This window comes from Pundamilia nyererei, unplaced genomic scaffold (genome assembly GCF_000239375.1).
Source record: "Pundamilia nyererei isolate P.nyererei 1_Seehausen unplaced genomic scaffold, PunNye1.0 scaffold00045, whole genome shotgun sequence".
NCBI lineage: Eukaryota > Metazoa > Chordata > Actinopteri > Cichliformes > Cichlidae > Pundamilia > Pundamilia nyererei.
Window position 1 is genome coordinate 1,487,960 of NW_005187446.1, and position 17,629 is coordinate 1,505,588.

General features: G+C 41.8%; 1 protein-coding gene across 4 annotated transcripts in view; it reads left to right on the forward strand.

The window, feature by feature from the left end:
• fam131bb (family with sequence similarity 131 member Bb) overlaps nucleotides 1–17,629 on the forward strand; it is a 27,931-nt gene that overhangs the window by 3,867 nt on the left and 6,435 nt on the right. Inside the window, exons 2-8 of one of the 4 annotated variants that reach the window (XM_005731934.2) lie at nucleotides 7,476–7,513; nucleotides 10,186–10,221; nucleotides 10,602–10,704; nucleotides 13,061–13,285; nucleotides 13,397–13,537; nucleotides 16,295–16,602; nucleotides 17,371–17,629. In XM_005731934.2, coding sequence (XP_005731991.1) covers nucleotides 7,476–7,513; nucleotides 10,186–10,221; nucleotides 10,602–10,704; nucleotides 13,061–13,285; nucleotides 13,397–13,537; nucleotides 16,295–16,602; nucleotides 17,371–17,629 — 1,110 coding nt within the window. The remainder of the gene's footprint in view (nucleotides 1–7,475; nucleotides 7,514–10,185; nucleotides 10,222–10,601; nucleotides 10,705–13,060; nucleotides 13,286–13,396; nucleotides 13,538–16,294; nucleotides 16,603–17,370) is intronic. The other 3 variants (XM_005731935.2, XM_005731933.1, XM_013910561.1) reach the window with 3 other exon arrangements.

The window sequence follows — 17,629 nt, forward strand, 5'->3', positions numbered from 1 at the left end:
TGTGTGTGTGTGTGTGTGTGTGTGTGTGTGTGTGTGTGTGTGTGTGTGTGTGTGTGTGTGTGAGCGCCTCTTTGTCACTTCTCTGATGTGCGCTATTATAATTTTCCTTGTTACCAATACCAGGTTACAAACCTGGATGATTATAGGTATAACATTGTATATTGTATATGTGCATGCAAATGTGAGCTTGTGTGTATGTGGCAGATCAGAAATAAGAGGCCTGTGTGTGGGCACATGATGGCAGGCGATTCTATAAACAATGTGACTCAGCCGCAGAGTGAGTTATGAAATTGAAATATAATGCTGTGAAGGAGAAAATTCATCCCTACAGTTTGATCTCTGAGTGTGTGTGTGCTGTGTGTGAGAAAGAATGAATATATGTGCGTTTGTGGATGCGCTCGGCATTAGTGTGCGACCAGCACAGATTGTCTCTGTGTTATCTGCAGCTACTAACCACTTCAGTGCTGATAAAAAAGGCCATGTTCTCACAGATGGGAAGTCTCCTTTGAATATCAAAGAGCAAGGAAAACAAAGATTTCCTGCATACAAAGTACACGAGCTGCCTCATACTTTAATGATTTCTTCTCTTTCTACAGGTTTCCATCCATTTATCTAAACAGAACTGGATAACAGCATTTCCTCCTTTTCAGGTCTAATTGTTCATTATATATTTAACAGGCTATTAGGGTGTTTATTAGAGTCACAATGATGGGCTTCAGGTACATCTGCCAAAGGCTTTTAGCTACCACACTGCACAGGTGACTGCTGGAAGTCATTCACCCCGTATCAGTGATGGAGACCTGCTCAGGATAGCAGCCACATTCGTGCAGAGACAGATTAATGAAGCGTGTCAGGAAGAGGGCACAAACCTTAGAAATGCCATTTCACCAGGTTAATGGTCGTCTCGTGCTGTGTTATAGTGTCAGTATGTGTATGTCAGGGTGTCTGCATGTGACTGGATCATGTCCTGAGACACTGTTAGCTCAGTTTTCTGCCATCTCTCCCAGCCATCTGGGCTCTGGTCCTCAGCTGTGTTCTTGCTGAACTCTGATGCTCAATAACCCAGCATCTGCACATATCGCTGCAAGAGGGCTGCCATCCAAGCCGGTACCCCATGGTGGCAACCAGCCTTACTGCAGCTGTCACGGTAAACAAGCACCAAACCCCCTGGATCCTCGCTGTTATTGCTGCAGGGCACTGGGGGTAAAAAAGACAGATGATGCTCAAACGATTCCCACTTCAGCAGGAGCCGTCAACCCACTACAGCCAGAGCTGGAGTTGACAGTGCGGCCGCTGCAGATCTTTAGTTGTTCGTTACGCACAGTCGCGTTACTCCCTTTTTATTCCCTCCCTCTTCAGTCTCTCTGCCCTTCCTCCCTTACAGCAACTTGCTCCTTTTCCTCGGCTGAGCTAAGCTGGGGGTATCCAGAGCGCTGCACTGCTGTGTGTGCGGTGGAGGAGGGTGAGTGCCAGGGGAAGAAAAGCTGGCTCAGAGCTCTGGTCATGTGCTCTGTTGTTGTTGCTGTTTCCTCAAGGAGAGATCCGTCCTGCAGAATAACACATTCGCTCACTGTGCTGCTGAGAGCCCAACAGCATCACCTACTCAAGTGCAGAGATACAGTGTATGCCATGATAAAGAGAAACTACTGAGATGCTGGATAATGACTACAGACCCATCATATAAAGAGATTTTCTGTGAACTACGAATAACTGACTAAAAATGGCACGATTTAGACACAAACTCTCATGCCTCACTTCACAAAATCTTCTTTGATGTAATCGCAAAGTAAATATACTGTGCATACGACTATAGCTGTATACACAGTTAATGTAATGTTTCTGGTCCATTGCTGTGTAAAGGCTGGAGGTCTTCCCAGTGGTAGGTTGTACCTACTCTTTTGCCATATTGTGATTCATGCGTGGGGAGACTGACTGCTAATCTGCTAATTGGCCAAATGAGGCTGAGGGATGCAAGGGAGAGAGACTGTAAAAGCTAAAGTGAGGGAGAGTGGGAGTGGCATGGTGTGAGTCACTGTGCAGTGTACTATACACTAGGTTGCTGGAGGCTTGACTCAAGTGAATGTGCATGTATGTTTATGTAGTTTGTGTTTGCTGGGCAGATTTTTAACCCAGATGGGGAAGAAATCTGGGACACTCTCTCCCACCCAGGCAGAAAATGAGACATCTCCCCAGCTACCTCATATCAGCCAATAAATAACCCCATCACACCTCAATCCTCAGTGCTAACAGTCACACATGCATGATTAATCCTTCCGAGGTCACACAGAGTTCATTTCTAATCGTTAATTTATCGCTTGAATATTAATGCGTCCGTCCACTCATTGGATACAAAGTGGTCTCTTTATTTCTGCAGTTTGTGGCGGAACCATCAGCTAATCTACGATAATGTTTCTGCCGTATTCCACGAGTCATTTGAAAGAAAAATGTGCATTATTATGTATGCTGTTAGTTCCATTTAAACATAATCAGAAGATTTAGATACTGTGATCATCAGTGGAAATGTTTTATGTGGATCACATGTGTCACTAGGAAAGGGTTCATCCCTGTGTCTGACATTCATCCACAGTTTAAGTCATATTAGCTCATCAGTTCTAGTCATTATGCCAGAATTCAACTTCCTGTCTTTGGAGCCGAGTGACCAAACTGAAATTTTACACAAAGTATTATCAAAGTAAAATTATAGTCAGATCCATAACTGTATGTTTACGATCGCACAGTGAAGACAGCAGAAAAATAAATAGCCTATTTAGTATTTGCATATGTACAATCATGTAGCGTTTACAGAGTCTGTAGTTTGGTCAATAGCAAACACGCTGCATGATAATCATGTTTGAGCACGCTTTGCTTGCATGCAGGTAAACAGTCAGTGTGGAGAACAAAAAAGAAATCGCACTTTCCAAAATGTATTCTCTGTGTTTTTCTGCACTTGTAAACACTGACAGGCAGGAGGAAATCAAAATCGCGGCGTGGATCACCACTGGTTACACATCAAGCCAGCAGTCTAACTTATGAGTTGCCATATTGGTATTTGTTTGACTCTTCATTTAAACATTGTTAAGTTTTAAAAAATGTTTATTTAATCACCATGTCCAGGCTGAGATACAACCGTTAACAAACTCCTTGTAATTTTACCTTCAGACCTAAACTACAGGCATCACTTTCAATGTCCCTTAGGTGAATTTAATCCAGTAATAACTATCCAAGCAGCTATTTATACATACAGTAACGTCACACATCTCCTGTGCAGATGTCCTGAGGTATTAAGAGAAACAAAAGCAAAAAAACTTTGGATGGTTGAGGAAAACTGGGTCGAAGAAAACAGGATGATAAAACACAGTCTCTCTTGGAAGAAACACTTTAAATATATTAAAACCTACAGACTTATGATATATGCCAATACTTTACCCAAAATTCCCACTGAAATGAGTGTGGTTCCTGTGTCCAAAGAAATATGCACATCCCTTCCTGCTGAGCAAAGAGGGCCAATTTCTGGAATGAAGCCTGTCCCTTGTCCACTGCCCTTGCAGTGATTTGATGTGACTGGATGGAGTTCAGAGGGAAGGGTAATATCTGAGAGCCCAACAGAGACAGACCAGAGCTGATGTTTCTGAATCACTGGGTCAGTGGGTCACAGACATCACTGGACATCTAGAGAGCCAACAACTCTCTGTGGTTTTTTTTTTCAGAGCTCCCGAGGAATCGCTCATGATTGCCAAATGCAGCTGTTGAGAACCGCGACTGGCTCAGCAACACACAAACACGCAAACTCAGACACATACGCAGACTCACAGTGTGCTGATACAGGAGTAAGCCCCTCTGAGAGTTGTACACACAGAGCACAGACCCTCTGATACAGAGGAGCACCTAGAGACTGAGGCCGTGTTTAAACTCCATTACCGCCAACGACTCTCTAATTAAACCAATGTTTTAATTAGGATTTGGACAACCAGGAACGAGGAGGGATAATAACGTTCATTTATCCAACAGAGAGGGTGTATTTCACACAAGTTACACCTACAATATGCAGGGTGGACAGCTTTGTATTTGATCTGCCATTTTAAGCAGTGCATTGCTAAGTGTGACGCAGGCGTCAACATTTATTGGTTTTATAGGAACACAATAGAAGCAAAGTAGACTATTAGAAGTCTGCGATATGAAATCTTACTTATGTAAATGTTCAAAAGTTTACTTAACAAGATGCAGTTAAAGTATGTTAGAAACTGCATGACCACAAATAGATTAATCAGCTTTCAAATGTCATTTTTCAGTACAGTTAACTACAAGTTAAGATTGCAGATTGATGCAGTGGTGTTGTTTCCTCTCTAGTATCCTTCAGAATTTGACCAAAATACAATCACTGATTAAATTTCCTCTGTTGCTCTCCAGCACTGGTTTGCATTCTAGTGATTTGAGAGTAAAACCTGCAGGGGGCTGATAGAAGCTCTCAGCTAAACAAGGAGGTAATGGTTTTGATTGAGGCATAGTAGACTGACCAGGTCTGAAATGCAGAATAACAAAATTTTAATGACAGCTTAACGGGTTCAGCCAAGAGTCAAACTTGGGAGAAAAATCTTTTATTTACTCCAGTCTGCTTCACCATGAACACTTAAAGGCTTTAAAAAAAGGAGGAATATGTTGGTTTGTTGAATGTGTTGCCATGAATGCCAAATGAAGGTAATTACATTTTAAGGTCGTTGTGTAGTAGCTCTTGTTGTGGCCACTAAGTGAGCTGCAGTCAGCATCCTGTTGCTTGCACTAATGCTAGGTATGTAGGCCTGGACTAACATACTAGGCAAAGCAGTGATAATGCATAACAATGAACAGAACCGACTGAAGTCATGTTGATAAGTTACTAAAGGTACATTGTTACTGTAGTCCGACTGTATATGTAAGACAAGAAGCACTCAGCTGGAAAACTTCACCATTGCAGCTCACTCTCTCGGCAATATTTACTTTTAAAGGAATTGTAACGTGTTTTTTATATATTAATTTTGTTTTTTTTAATCTTTTTAAACATACTTTAAGAAGTTTGGAGTGCAATAAAAATCACATGAGGATTGCATGACAGATATTTACTTTTATAACGCAAACATTATGCAGGAGTAGTGGATGGGTAATAGCAGTAGAAGTAGGCAGCTCTTTCTCCTGATGATCTCTTTAAAGATGTAACACATTCTGGGGTCAGCTTGAAAGAAAGGCAGCTGTGAAATGTAAAAGTGAGGTCACAGGTAAAATATGACATGATATTTACATGCAAACAATAAAGTTATATTTAGAATCCACATGTACCTGTATCACTTCCTAAATGCTGTCAATACTAACAAAGGCGGTAGAATTTTAAACATAGTTTTAAAAATGTTTGACCTTATTTGACCTTGAAGAAGAGGTCAGAGGTCCAAAGCAAGTGATGTGACTACATGCCAGTAAGAAACACTTTTAAATAACTCTATAAAGCATTGTTATCACTTTGACCTTCAGCACAATCTATTGACCTTGAAGGAGAGGTCAGAGGTTAAATGTGATATGATAGTTTAAATCTTTATAAGGTACTTTCTATATGTTTGCAACACACACCACACTTTTAAGAACCATGGTTTCTCAGTTATGACGCTTTTTGTTTATTTATGACCAACAAATCATTAAGTTGAACTTGAACACCTCAATGGATGTAAACCAAATTTTAATGGATCGTTAACATGACCTCACTCTACACCCCTACAAAGTTTAATCAGGATGAGTTCAAAGCTTTTTGAGATATCGTGTTTACAGCCTTAATGACACAGAGGTAAGTATATGCTGTGGCTGAGCAGTATTTTTCTCAACCATACTAACTTCCGGTAATAAAGGTGAAGAGCCACCTTCACCTTTATTGTACAGGCTTGGGTACAAAAATCAAGAACTTTCTGTTTCTCTTCGTATCATTAATGGGGCTAATATTTACTATATATATTTCCTTTTTTAGTGCACTATTTGTCTTATGCGTGAATATCCATGTGGATTGAAAATGTTACTAACCGTGATTCACCCCAATGAGAACAGCTGGCTTGGTCACATCTCTTTGCAAGATTTCAATGTTATGGTGTCTGACACACGTCTAAGGCGTCCTTCATTAAGGGCAACGCCTTAATGAGTTTAGTTAGCCTACATAAGTGGAGCGCGCCCTGTTAGATTCAAGTGAAATGGCAGCACGGACTCAGAGATATGCTGTTATTCTCCTTGATATTTATTCAAATCCGTCCTTTAATTAATTAATACATCACCAAACATAAAGAAAGTACAGAATATGTAAAAAAAATATATATACGTATTTATAAATATATTCCTAAAACAATTTTCAATTCAATTTCTTGGTTACAAACAGCCATTAAACCCTCTGTTTATATCATTTTTTATATATAAATTATTGACTCTCCTCACTGGTGTAATTAAAGATTATTTAGACTGCCACTCATCAGTGCTGCATCACTAACATCGTGTAGTTATGTCTGACTGTGAGAGGCGATTGGTTGACTAACATAAATGGTTTTATAAAACTGTTATACATATGTTATAAAACATTGCCATCTGTTTGTCTTTGTAAAAGTGGAATCACAAGCTTTTGTGTGTTTGTTTTTTGTGTGGTGTGTATTGGAATCCACTGTGCAGTGAGCCTCTATTTGTTGACATTAGCAGATTGTATTTCTAAGGTGATTCTCACCAGTTTTACGCACTGCTGGTGCTGAGGAGCAGAAAAGGATGAGACTTAAAGGTGATTGGATTTTCCTGGAAAATCTATCCAGATTCATCGAGATTGAAAAGGCTGAGAGGAATTCAGGGAAATGTCCAGATTTTTATGTGACATTAAAATCTGTTCACACATTTGCCAATAAGTGCTTAGTGGATAAAGATTGCTGTGTATTTTTAGGTACAAAACCTTTATTTGATTTATAAAGTATACATGCATTTTTTAAATTGGGGGCATTGGGGTGATGCCGAAAATAGTAAACGTATTCATTTATTTATTTTAGGCAATAATTCAGAACTGACAGCCTTTCCCAATAGCACTCAACCTTTCTAAGAATACTGATAATGGATGCTGATAAATGGGTTGTATCGAGTCCCTCATGATGACACACGTCATGGGTGTTTACTGTTTTTCTTATATATATTTGCTGTATGTATTTATTATAATTCAGGTGTGACACTTGTGGTTTCATCTGAGTTATTGGTTTTCTTTTGGAGGTGGGTCTTACTACTACTTTTATAAATAAAGTGTAAAAATGATTTGTTAATGTAGGCACACAAGAGAAAAATATCTCCCTTATTAGTTTTTAACCATGTCTTCATGAACATTTTGTGGAAGCAGTTTTGTCACTGAATGTAATTAAGAATAAATATTAATGCTTCTTTCTCTTCTCCCCCCTCTTCCCTCTCTCTGTGTCCCTCTCTGTCTCTCTTGTTCAACGCGTTCTCAGCGTCAGATGGCGTGCCAGTCCAAAAGGATGGGGAACAAGTAAGTCTTCAGTGATTCCTCCTGCTCATCCGTGTTGTTGACTTCCTCTGACAGTGAACTGTTTTCCACTCCACCTGAGGAACCAACATGGCCACACGATGAGCTGTAACACCAGTGCTTATGCTAGTAGATTAGCGAAGTAGATCACGCCATGGCAATGTCAGTCGCTCCCGCTACACTTCCCTCGCCAAGATGGGGTGGTGTGGCTGGATGACTGAATAATCGCTGGTTTGGTTGGCTTATTGCTGTTGCTAGGATGTCTGAAGCTTGTTATAGCTGTCTGACAGAGTCACTCCTCAGTGCTGGTTCAAAGCAGAACGGCAGAGGCATCACTCCTCTCTTTCTCCAACTTCCTACACATCATTATCACTGTACATTTTCCTCTCCTCTCCTCTCCCGCTGCATTACTGATCTCATGCTCTAAAACTGATGCCTCTGAGAAAGGACACAGGAGCAGGATCCATTTTGGACTAAAATGTAGAGACCTTCACTTTTCCACCAAATGCACTGTGGACTGATTGCATCATTTATTTATGCGTCGTGCCCCAGAATGCCCCCGTGGTTCTGCAGAGAGGGGAAAAAGACACGCACACACACACAAACACTTTCAATACATATATATCAGTGTTGTCAGGGCTATTGGAAAAGAACATAGGGAAAGCTGCTCCAGGCAGCCCAGCTCTCTCCTCACACCCACTCCTGTGAATGGAGAGAGAGACAGGAACGACCAGAGAGCGAGTGATGGAGGAAGTGGGAGCAAAGAATAGAATTACATGAGGGAAGGAAGAGGCAGACATTGATTAACATAAAGCATCTAGATGTAGCTGAAGGAGATTATAAACACTCCCTTCTCATCACACTCTCATTATTATATTATCTTAACCTAGAATTGAATTACATAATCTTTACATTTTACTCTATTGACCACTGAAGATAATTAACAAAGTTTTGCAGTTTTTCGATAAAGTGCTTGACGTGTAGAGAATAAAGCACTAGAACGTGACTAGCAGAGCAGTCAGTAAGACTAACAAAGAACTGTGTTTACATTGAACTTTAATTCATTTCTATAATTATTTAACATTACACTGTTATTTTTAATGTAGCTAAAAATTCTAATTCTAATTTATTTACTTCGAGTTGAGCATATTTTACGTTGTATTATTACTTTTTTAAAAATTTGATGTGTTGCAGTATGTGAAAATAGATGCTGAGAATACAATGAGGAGACATTACTATAAGCTAAATATATAGTAAAGTGTTTTCTCTGGGACCTATACCTGCAATTACAAAAACATGCAGAAATGTACTAAATTTCCATGAAAGTCACTTTAATTTTTTTTTATTACTGAAAGAATAACAAGCATATTATGTTTGGAAGTGCATGGAGTTTTTTTCACATCACAAAACTGGTGCTGCATCTTTACCTCATATAATTAGTAAGCCTGCATGGGTGCAGACTCAGTATTGAGGGAAGTCTTTATTCTACTTTTACTTAAGGATAGTTGGTTTGGAACAGGACTAAATGTGGCAGATCCTTCGCATGAATTTGCAAACAGCATGACGGTGTAAGGGCCGGACTGGAATGACTTTCCCGAGTTTTAATTCCTGATTAAATGGAGGTTTAAGAGAAACACAAAGCTACAGGCAGCAGGTAGTTAAATAAAAACAACTAGTCTAAAACTGAAAATTCCACCTATCAGCACCAAATGTTGTTTGTTTAATCTGCATAAATGTGCAAAAAAAAAAAAGCTAATGACACAAATCTAGGAAAAGAGGGATTTGAAGACTAATTAAGCATTTAAATGTTAATTAGTGAGTTTAAGAGGTGCTTTTACATGTAGCCTGACTTTGTGCCAGGCTACATGTTCCCAGGTTTATGCAAACTAGCTGATGTATGTAATCACTGACGTGACGTTAGTGATGCCTTTACTGAAGTGAAGGATCTTCAGACTTGTGCCACCAGTGCAGCTTGCATTGCATTTATCCAGAAGAAAGTAGACCTGGAGCTTTCTGACAGTCTTGACTGTCTGTCTGCCGCTTGTGTACATCAACAGTAAAGGGGACAAAATATCAGCTCAGCCAGTAGCACACCAGTGTTCCCAGTGCGGTTAGTATCAGTCCAGCTGATAGAGAGAGTGTTTATCTGCTTTGTTCTCAGCGTCTGCCTTCACCACACGCACACATAAACACATAATGTCCCCTTCCTCCTGAAAGCCTCAGTCCCCTGTCTGTGTGCAGGATCAGATACAGTTCAACACACTATTGATATCTCGCTCTCGCAAACACACACAGTTTTCTGCTGGCTTTCAATGTTTCTGGCAGCACATGTAACCGAAGAGGAAATTCATTCATCCGTAGCGTATTCAGTTTGCTTTACACAACTAAGCAAATATAAACTGATCCCTGTTTAATCCCCTCCCTTCTCCCTGTCATTCTGGCTCTTCACTTTCCTTGTTCCTGGAAAATCCTGTGTGTCTGCCTCTTATTTTCCCCCCCCTTCTCCTAATTTCTTCCTCCGCATGCTTGATGTGCAATCAACCCCTCCGTCCTCCCCCCACTCCCCCACTCCCCCAACCCCGATGCATGTCAATGTCCTCTCTGTCCTGTCACTCTCTTACTCTTTCCTGCTCCTCCTTTCCCCATCCCTCTCTCCTCCTATTTCTCTTCCTCAGCATGGACGTTCAGAATTTTCATGGGAAGGAATCAATGTAAGTGTTGTGGCATCATTCCTTCATCTACTACTTTTCTCTCCCTATCTATTTGTTGCTTTTGCGCGTTTTGATTTATGACACCCCCACCTCCTGAGCCGTATAGTCCGTCTTGCGGTTTATTATACTGGTGTGAGCACAATCAGAAACCCTAGATTTATATGATATTTATTTTGTAGAATATCTCTTGAATCAAGATTTGGGAAATGCAAATTCTGTCTCTTGTATTAACCCAACACCTCCATCACTTGTCCTCTCCACTCACCCCTCTGACACACACACTGTCATGTCACACTGTCTCTGTGTGGCCTCTCACACCATCCATGCTGTCCTTTTCTCCACACTTTCCTCCTCCATTCCTCTCTCTTCTCTCCTTCTAGCTGTCTATGGAAGACACCACATCAATCCTGCCCCGGCTCAAGAGGAACTCAAACGCCTATGGCATCGGGGCTCTGGCTAAGTCTTCTCTGTCAGGTGTGTCAGGTGTGTGTCTGTGCTGTAACTGGTAAACGACCCCATGCTGGCTCTGTCCTCAGACGGGCCCTGGAGTCAGCATGGTACCCTAAATGGGTTCCCCTGTATCACTTCCTCTCCACGCTGTGATATCAGTCGTCAATGACTCCTCGTGAGTCATTGACGGAACAAATTCAGCTTCAAAAACAACACACACATACACACACACACACACACACAAACACAGCTTGTTGCTCTAAGGAAAGGTGAGTGGGAAGTGTAGTTTTTTTATGTTAAGTGGTTGTGAAATTGTGCTGTTCTGAGCAAGTATTAGTATGGATGTTTTGACTGTGCAAAGTGCCGTGTCGAACAGAGTTAGTGTAGTGAAGTGCTTTCTTTTAGTGCAGCGTTTTTTGGTTTCATCCAGCTGTTTTGTGTAGTGCAGTTTATTTGAGTGCAGTGAATTGTACTGCAGTACAGTGTAATGAAGTCCAGCTGCTATACCGTGTGCTGTGGTACGGATTTGTCCTATAATTTATTCATGAATCCCATCGTCATGTGCTACCATCAGAGAGAATCAGGCAGCCAGGGATTTACAGTACATGTTAGTCGCGTGGAAATATGGAGCAGAGCTGTTAAACAGATAAGAGTCTGTAGTGGCATGGCACCAGGAAATTAAATGTATGTTCAGCAGCTTTGAGTTTTCCGAAGCGCAATAAAGAGAAAGAGAGGAGTTTTTTGTTTACCCGGCGCAGCTTAGCAGAGGTGTGAAGAAGCTATCATGTCAACAAGCCAACCTCTCATTATTCATGCCACACAGCCGCCTCACCCCAATTAACCTGCTCCATCCCATGATGCACCTTTGTCAGACAAGACACGTCTCCTGCCGTCTCCCCTCCATGTGATGTTAACAGTCTCATTAAACACGCGAATGTCACCTCCACAACCCTTTTTCATTTCTCTGAGCTTATAATGGGTGCTCATGAAAACCCTCTTTTAACTACAGACTTTTGAATAGTTGGATTTGGCTGATAATGTTTTCCTTACGAGCAGTTATTAATTTAAGATATTCAATATTTTAATAAAATGAGCAGTCTCAAACATTCCAGAGGCGTTTGGGTATTTTGTTTACTTCTTAAAGGCGGGCCTATTGTGGTTATCCTTGTTTATTTCTCTAAAGATAAATGTATAGATTGATATTCACTAGCAAGGACTAAAGCCCCAGATGCGAATGAAAATGTTTGTTAATAACGAAGCAACGAGCTATGCCACAGGCTCGCTGAGGCGGTGGCTCCCCTGATACCTTTGAGAGAGGCTTACAAGCAGAGAAAAAGTGATGATGGGCCAAATAGGCACTTATAGAAATACGGCTGGAAAAGGAACTGTTGTGGGTGTGGTCCTGCTCCTGAACTTTAGATAAATAATCTTGAATAGGCTTATACACTGGTACAGTTCTGGATGCTAATATTAAATATGGTTAAAGTTTTAAATAATGAGGTCAGCGTGTGTGAAAGTAATCCCAGCAGGCCAAAAGCTCAGGCTTCACATCGCTCACTTTCAGACTACTTCAGACACGTCAGTGAATGCGGATATCCTTAATGTGGTTATCTCAGGCACACAGCTCTGGCTGTGAGCACATGAGCTCCACCACCTGCTGTTCAAACCTTTTGTTTGCAAAGGGCAGCCAATCAAAAGAAAGCTGGCTCACAGGTAAGGTGGATTTCAGGGGAGACAAAGTGAAACTGTATGTGATGAACAGAGAGGCTAAACCAAGGCACAGTGTAAGATGAGAGAGTTTTATTTTGATCCCGAGTCATTTAAAGCCACTCCAGTGAAGTCCAAGAATTAAAACGTGAGTTAATAATGAGCCTAATAGGTCCTGTTTAACATCAAAACAAATATATATAATACATCAGGCGCTTTTGTTGTAAATGATCCTTAAAAATGGGAACGGTATGCTATACTTAAACTCGTTCTGGTTAATCATGTGAGGTAAAGTCAATTTCAGACACAACAACTCCAACACTGAAAGGTTTATTATTTATATGACAGTTGCTTTAATCAATTTATCAGTCGAACCGTGCCGGACATCCATATTTCCATGAGCCATCACATCATAGCGTCATACCCTCCTCCACCCAAAACCAGTGCACACTTGATAATAACGAATCTATCTTATGTCTCTTCCTTCCTCTTCTTTTGTTTTTTCCCCCATTTTGTTCCCCATCTGCCGGTTCATTCTCTACTCCTTCCCTCAACTCGGCTAATCACCTCTCTCTAAACCTCTGGTCTTTTAATTTCTCTTACTTCCACCCATTTTGTTTAAATTGGCCACCCTCCCTCCTCCTTCTGCTCCTTCCTTGTCTGGATCTTTCTCCTAAAACAGGTGTCACACGCACAATGAAGGAAAGAGTGACCAAGCCCACAGCCATGGCCCAGGGTCGTGTCGCTCACATGATTGAATGGCAAAACTGGGGCATGACGACGGTGGGTTCGGGGAGCGTCCTCCAGTCCCGCATCACTACCCAGGAGCGAGAAAAGGAGCGGCGGCTGGAGAACGACGCCTACAGTGACCTCAGTGATGGGGAGAAAGAGGCTCGCTTTGCAGCAGGTCGGTTGAGGACAAGAGTTTCACACCCTATTAACTGTCATCAGCCACTTGAGTGGTACTGCAGGTCTTAGTAACAATTATCCTGACTTGCCCTCTGAATTCTCACCTCAGGCATCCTGCAGCAGTTTGCAATCTCAGAGGCAACGCTCCTGGCGTGGTCGTCAATGGATGGTGAGACTCCGCAGTCAGGATCAAACCAGGGAAGCGTGGCTCACCTCAGTGAGGTCAACCAGGAGAGCATCACCAGTCGAGGTAAAGGACTACAAATATGTCTGAGGCTTAAAGTCCAGGAAACAGCTGTTGGTGAAACACAGCCACATCATTTATGAGTAAGAAAATGGAAGAGGTTGGAAAGTGGCAAATCAATTTTAAACAGAGTAGTTAGAGTATTGTGTTACAGCGTCTCGTCTCTCTAGACCAGAGATGTCAAACTCACTTTAGATTGTGGCCAACAGACAGCCCGCTCTGATCATAAGTTGCCTGGACAAGTGAAACTCCTCTTTCTGTAAGCGTAAGCAAGTTTGATAAAACAAACAATGCACTGCTTTCTTTACATGACAAGAAAGTGCTGCTTTGGCCATAAACTGCAAGAAATAATTTGGTAAATTTAGAGAAAATGTTCTGTTAGCTCGTTGCGCAAACTGTCCTATAATTATAAAACAGAAAAGTTTTGTTAATTGACTGAATGTCCTCTTTTTGTTTTCTTGGGCTTTTTTATTTTATTTTAATTTTTTATAATGAACCCACTGTAAAAGTCATAAATTTCTATAGTAGATGGCGTAAAAACAGGATCTTTCCTATTTACTTATTTACTTGTATATTTCAAACCAGTAGGAAAAGCTGTAAAACTTATGAAAACACAGAAGTCTGGAATTTATGCCAATCTTCCATTTTCCAGAACTGTCCAGTGGGCCAGATTGGAGACTTAAGCAGGCCACATCTGGCCCCCAGACCTTATTCTAAAGAGCTTGGAAAGAAAAGTGTCTGAACTTTAGATGGGGATGGACCATTAGCAGTCTATCTGCATCTTAAGGACAAAGGTCATTCCTTTGAGGATGCCAGTGTTCACATTTTGGACAGAGAAGACAATTTGGTTTGAAAGAGGAGTGAAAGAATCCATCTATGTCCACTGTGAACAGCCATCTTTGAACAGAGGTGGTGGTTTACTACACCAACTGTTTGCCATCTATAATCCAGTTTTGAGATCCCTTCCCAGATGCCTTAACGCCCACTCACATCCTGGGCCTTCTGACCTCAGGAAATTGCATGATAGGGCGGGGCCAGGTTTCGCAATGAGTTCACCCGATTGTGACCTACACTCATTTTCACACCTTGGCTCGTGTGATTAGGTAGAGGATCATTAGGGGGTCAATTGTCCCTCTTAGGGGGACACTCCAACGGGGCTTAAATCTGGGACTCTCCACCATTTGACCTTAGAACTGAAGAAGCTTCTCGGATCAGAGGCGAAATGACTTCAAGCAACTTAAAGAAGTCCAGATGCTCTTCTTTCCAAGCTCCTTAGACCACGATGACCTGGATGACTGAGAACCTTCACAGACCCCAGACTAGACTTGTAGTCAAGACCGCCTAAACCAAGACCAAGACAATACCAAGACCAGAGGTTATCGAGACCAAGACAAGACCAAGACAGACTGAGTCAAGACCAAGACAAAGTCGAGACGAGACCAAGACCAAGACAAAAAAGTCTTTAAACTGCAGCCAGATGCTGCTTCGTTTACGGGTGTCAGGCATATTTATGTGTCTTTGCGATGCACTCGCACAGCCCTCCTCACCGCTGTCTACTGTCTCACTCACTCACTGAGAGGACAGACGCACGCTCCACTTGACTGTCGCGTCTCTCACCCTCTCTGTTTTTCACATAATGATATTATCCTATATCCTCGCATGTGATTGGCCACAATATGGAGGGATTGGAGCATAGCTGAGCCACTGTGTGAGAGCTGAGCAGCTAAAGGAAATTAAGTGAGGAGCTGGCTCTCGCTCAATGGGAGTCTTCTGATTCACTACAAAGCACTCTCTAACTCTCTAAGCACGGCTCTTAGAGCTGATGCTTTTGCGAATGACACATTATCGAACATTACCTTGTGTGTCATGGATACTGTTGAGTCCAAATCTCCTGACCTCTATGCCAATCTGAGACAGCAAGACCGAGACAGCGAGACCAAGACAAGACCGAGGGATCAGGACCAAGACAAGACCAAAACCAAGACCAAAGTCTGTCGAGACCAAGACAAGACCCAGACCACGTAAAAGTAGTCTCGAGACATCCAACTCTACCTCAGACCTTATGTTTGACATCTCTGCTCTAGACTTTAGGCCATTTCAGTTTTCAGCATGAACTTTTGGAAGGTAAACCCAGACACTGTATCGATATAAACAGTGATTTTGGATATTTGCAATTTACTGCAATGTTGCCTTAGCACAGACTTCTGAATGCAGAAAATTAGAGTAAGTGCTTTGCTGAGTTAAAATAGACTTTCTTAACTGCACCCTGAATGCATTCGTCTTAACTGATCCCATCGTTTTGAAGTCAGACACTTGGCAAAATATGTGGCTGTGAGCCCACTTTATAGCCCTCCAACTTTGAGTAAGAAACACTGGAGGCAATCAAAGCTCTGTCTGCACTATACAGTTTGACAAAATGATGACTCAACAGTGCGAGGTGTGCCAGTGTTCAACTCTGTTCGGTTCATACTGGAGAGTTTCTGTCATAACATTTTCACCCAGTGTGGAAAGATTTCAGCTGAGTTTTTTTCAGAGTAGTTAACAGCCAGATCTACATTTATCTCAACGGCTATTAGCTTTAACTGTTGGTCATTAAAAGTCGTAATTTCAAGATTTTAAGAAATTGCTCATTCTTTTTCCAATTCCAGCAAATTTGAAAAGTGGGATTTTTGTAAAAATCATAAAACACAGTGTTCCTGCGTCCATCTGCTGCCCCCATTTTGAAGACTGCTAACAGCTGCCACATTTTTTTATTTCCTGCAGATCAGATATTGCACCACTCCTCAGCGGAGGTGTGGCCTCACACATACGTCTCCCAGGGCCACTACTGCCTCTCCTCTTCTGACGCTTGGGAGCCCATCAACAACGATCCCTCCGTTGTGGCGTCTCCCCCTGCTGGCTCCTACGTTATGGGTACGGAGGGCTACGATGGGCAGGCCGCAGCTCACTTCCTGTCTCAGCAACAGCAGCAGCAGTTCACTCTCCAGCAGAGTCAACTACAACAGCTGCAGCAGATCCAACAGTTTCAGCACTACCACCAACAGCAGCTTCTGCAGTATCAGCAACAGCAGGTGATTGATTGAGAGTGCCGCCGTCTGGGTTTTAATCCAAATGAGACACTACATGTTGCTGCTAATGCGTAAGGCTTGAGTATCAGAGATGGTTGTTATAAAATACTGTCTGGTAAAATAAATTTATCAACACATTATTTTATTTATTTGTTCACTTTTGTATAGGCACAAGTACAGCACATGAACAAACCCACACATCACAGCATTTATAGACTAAAAAAGCTGGGCTTTTATTCAGAACATGTTCTCAGAAACTCTTACCTCCTGGGTTTCATGCTCAGTCTGAAATTCGCTCTTGACTGTGGAAATAGAAATTCAACAAAATAATCTTAACTCGACATTTTTCTATCGAATCATCTCCTTTTATTCGTTTTTGTTTTTGCATTACTTCATAGAAAAGATTTTAGCCTAAGCAATGACTCAACCGCATCTGATGTGAACGCTGACACACCTCACACTGTTGAGTCATCACTCTTGTCAAGAATCCCTCATTAAATGCTCAGCTGAACCTGCAAAAATATGACATTCTTCCAAAGGGACACATCCAAATCATTTTTTAAACAAAAATAAAAATAATTCCATGCATGAGGATGGAATTTCTTATACTGTACAAAAAGATCTGCATATCACCTCTGTTGCCTAAGGAAAACAAAGTCAGCTTACTGCATACTGACATGGGGAGCATGTCATGAAACATTCAAGCTGGCAAACAGGTCGCACTGCTCATTCCTCACATTTTACTGATTAGTCTTTTCTGTGTGTTTCAAGTCTCTGGAGCACAGGCTACACAGTGCCAACCACTCTTTGCAAGCAACACCCAACAGCACCATCCACAGTCTGGTTCATCAAATTCACCCTCCGCTGGTTGATCTGTGGAACACGGGGCAGATGGAAACCTATCAGGCAGAAGCCGGCGGGTACATGGGTGTGGCGGCGACAGTGGAGCCAAGCCTGTGCGTTCCCACTGGTGAAGAGATAGTAGGAACGGAACACTCCCCGCTACTGGAACAGCAGGAGGAGGAGGAGG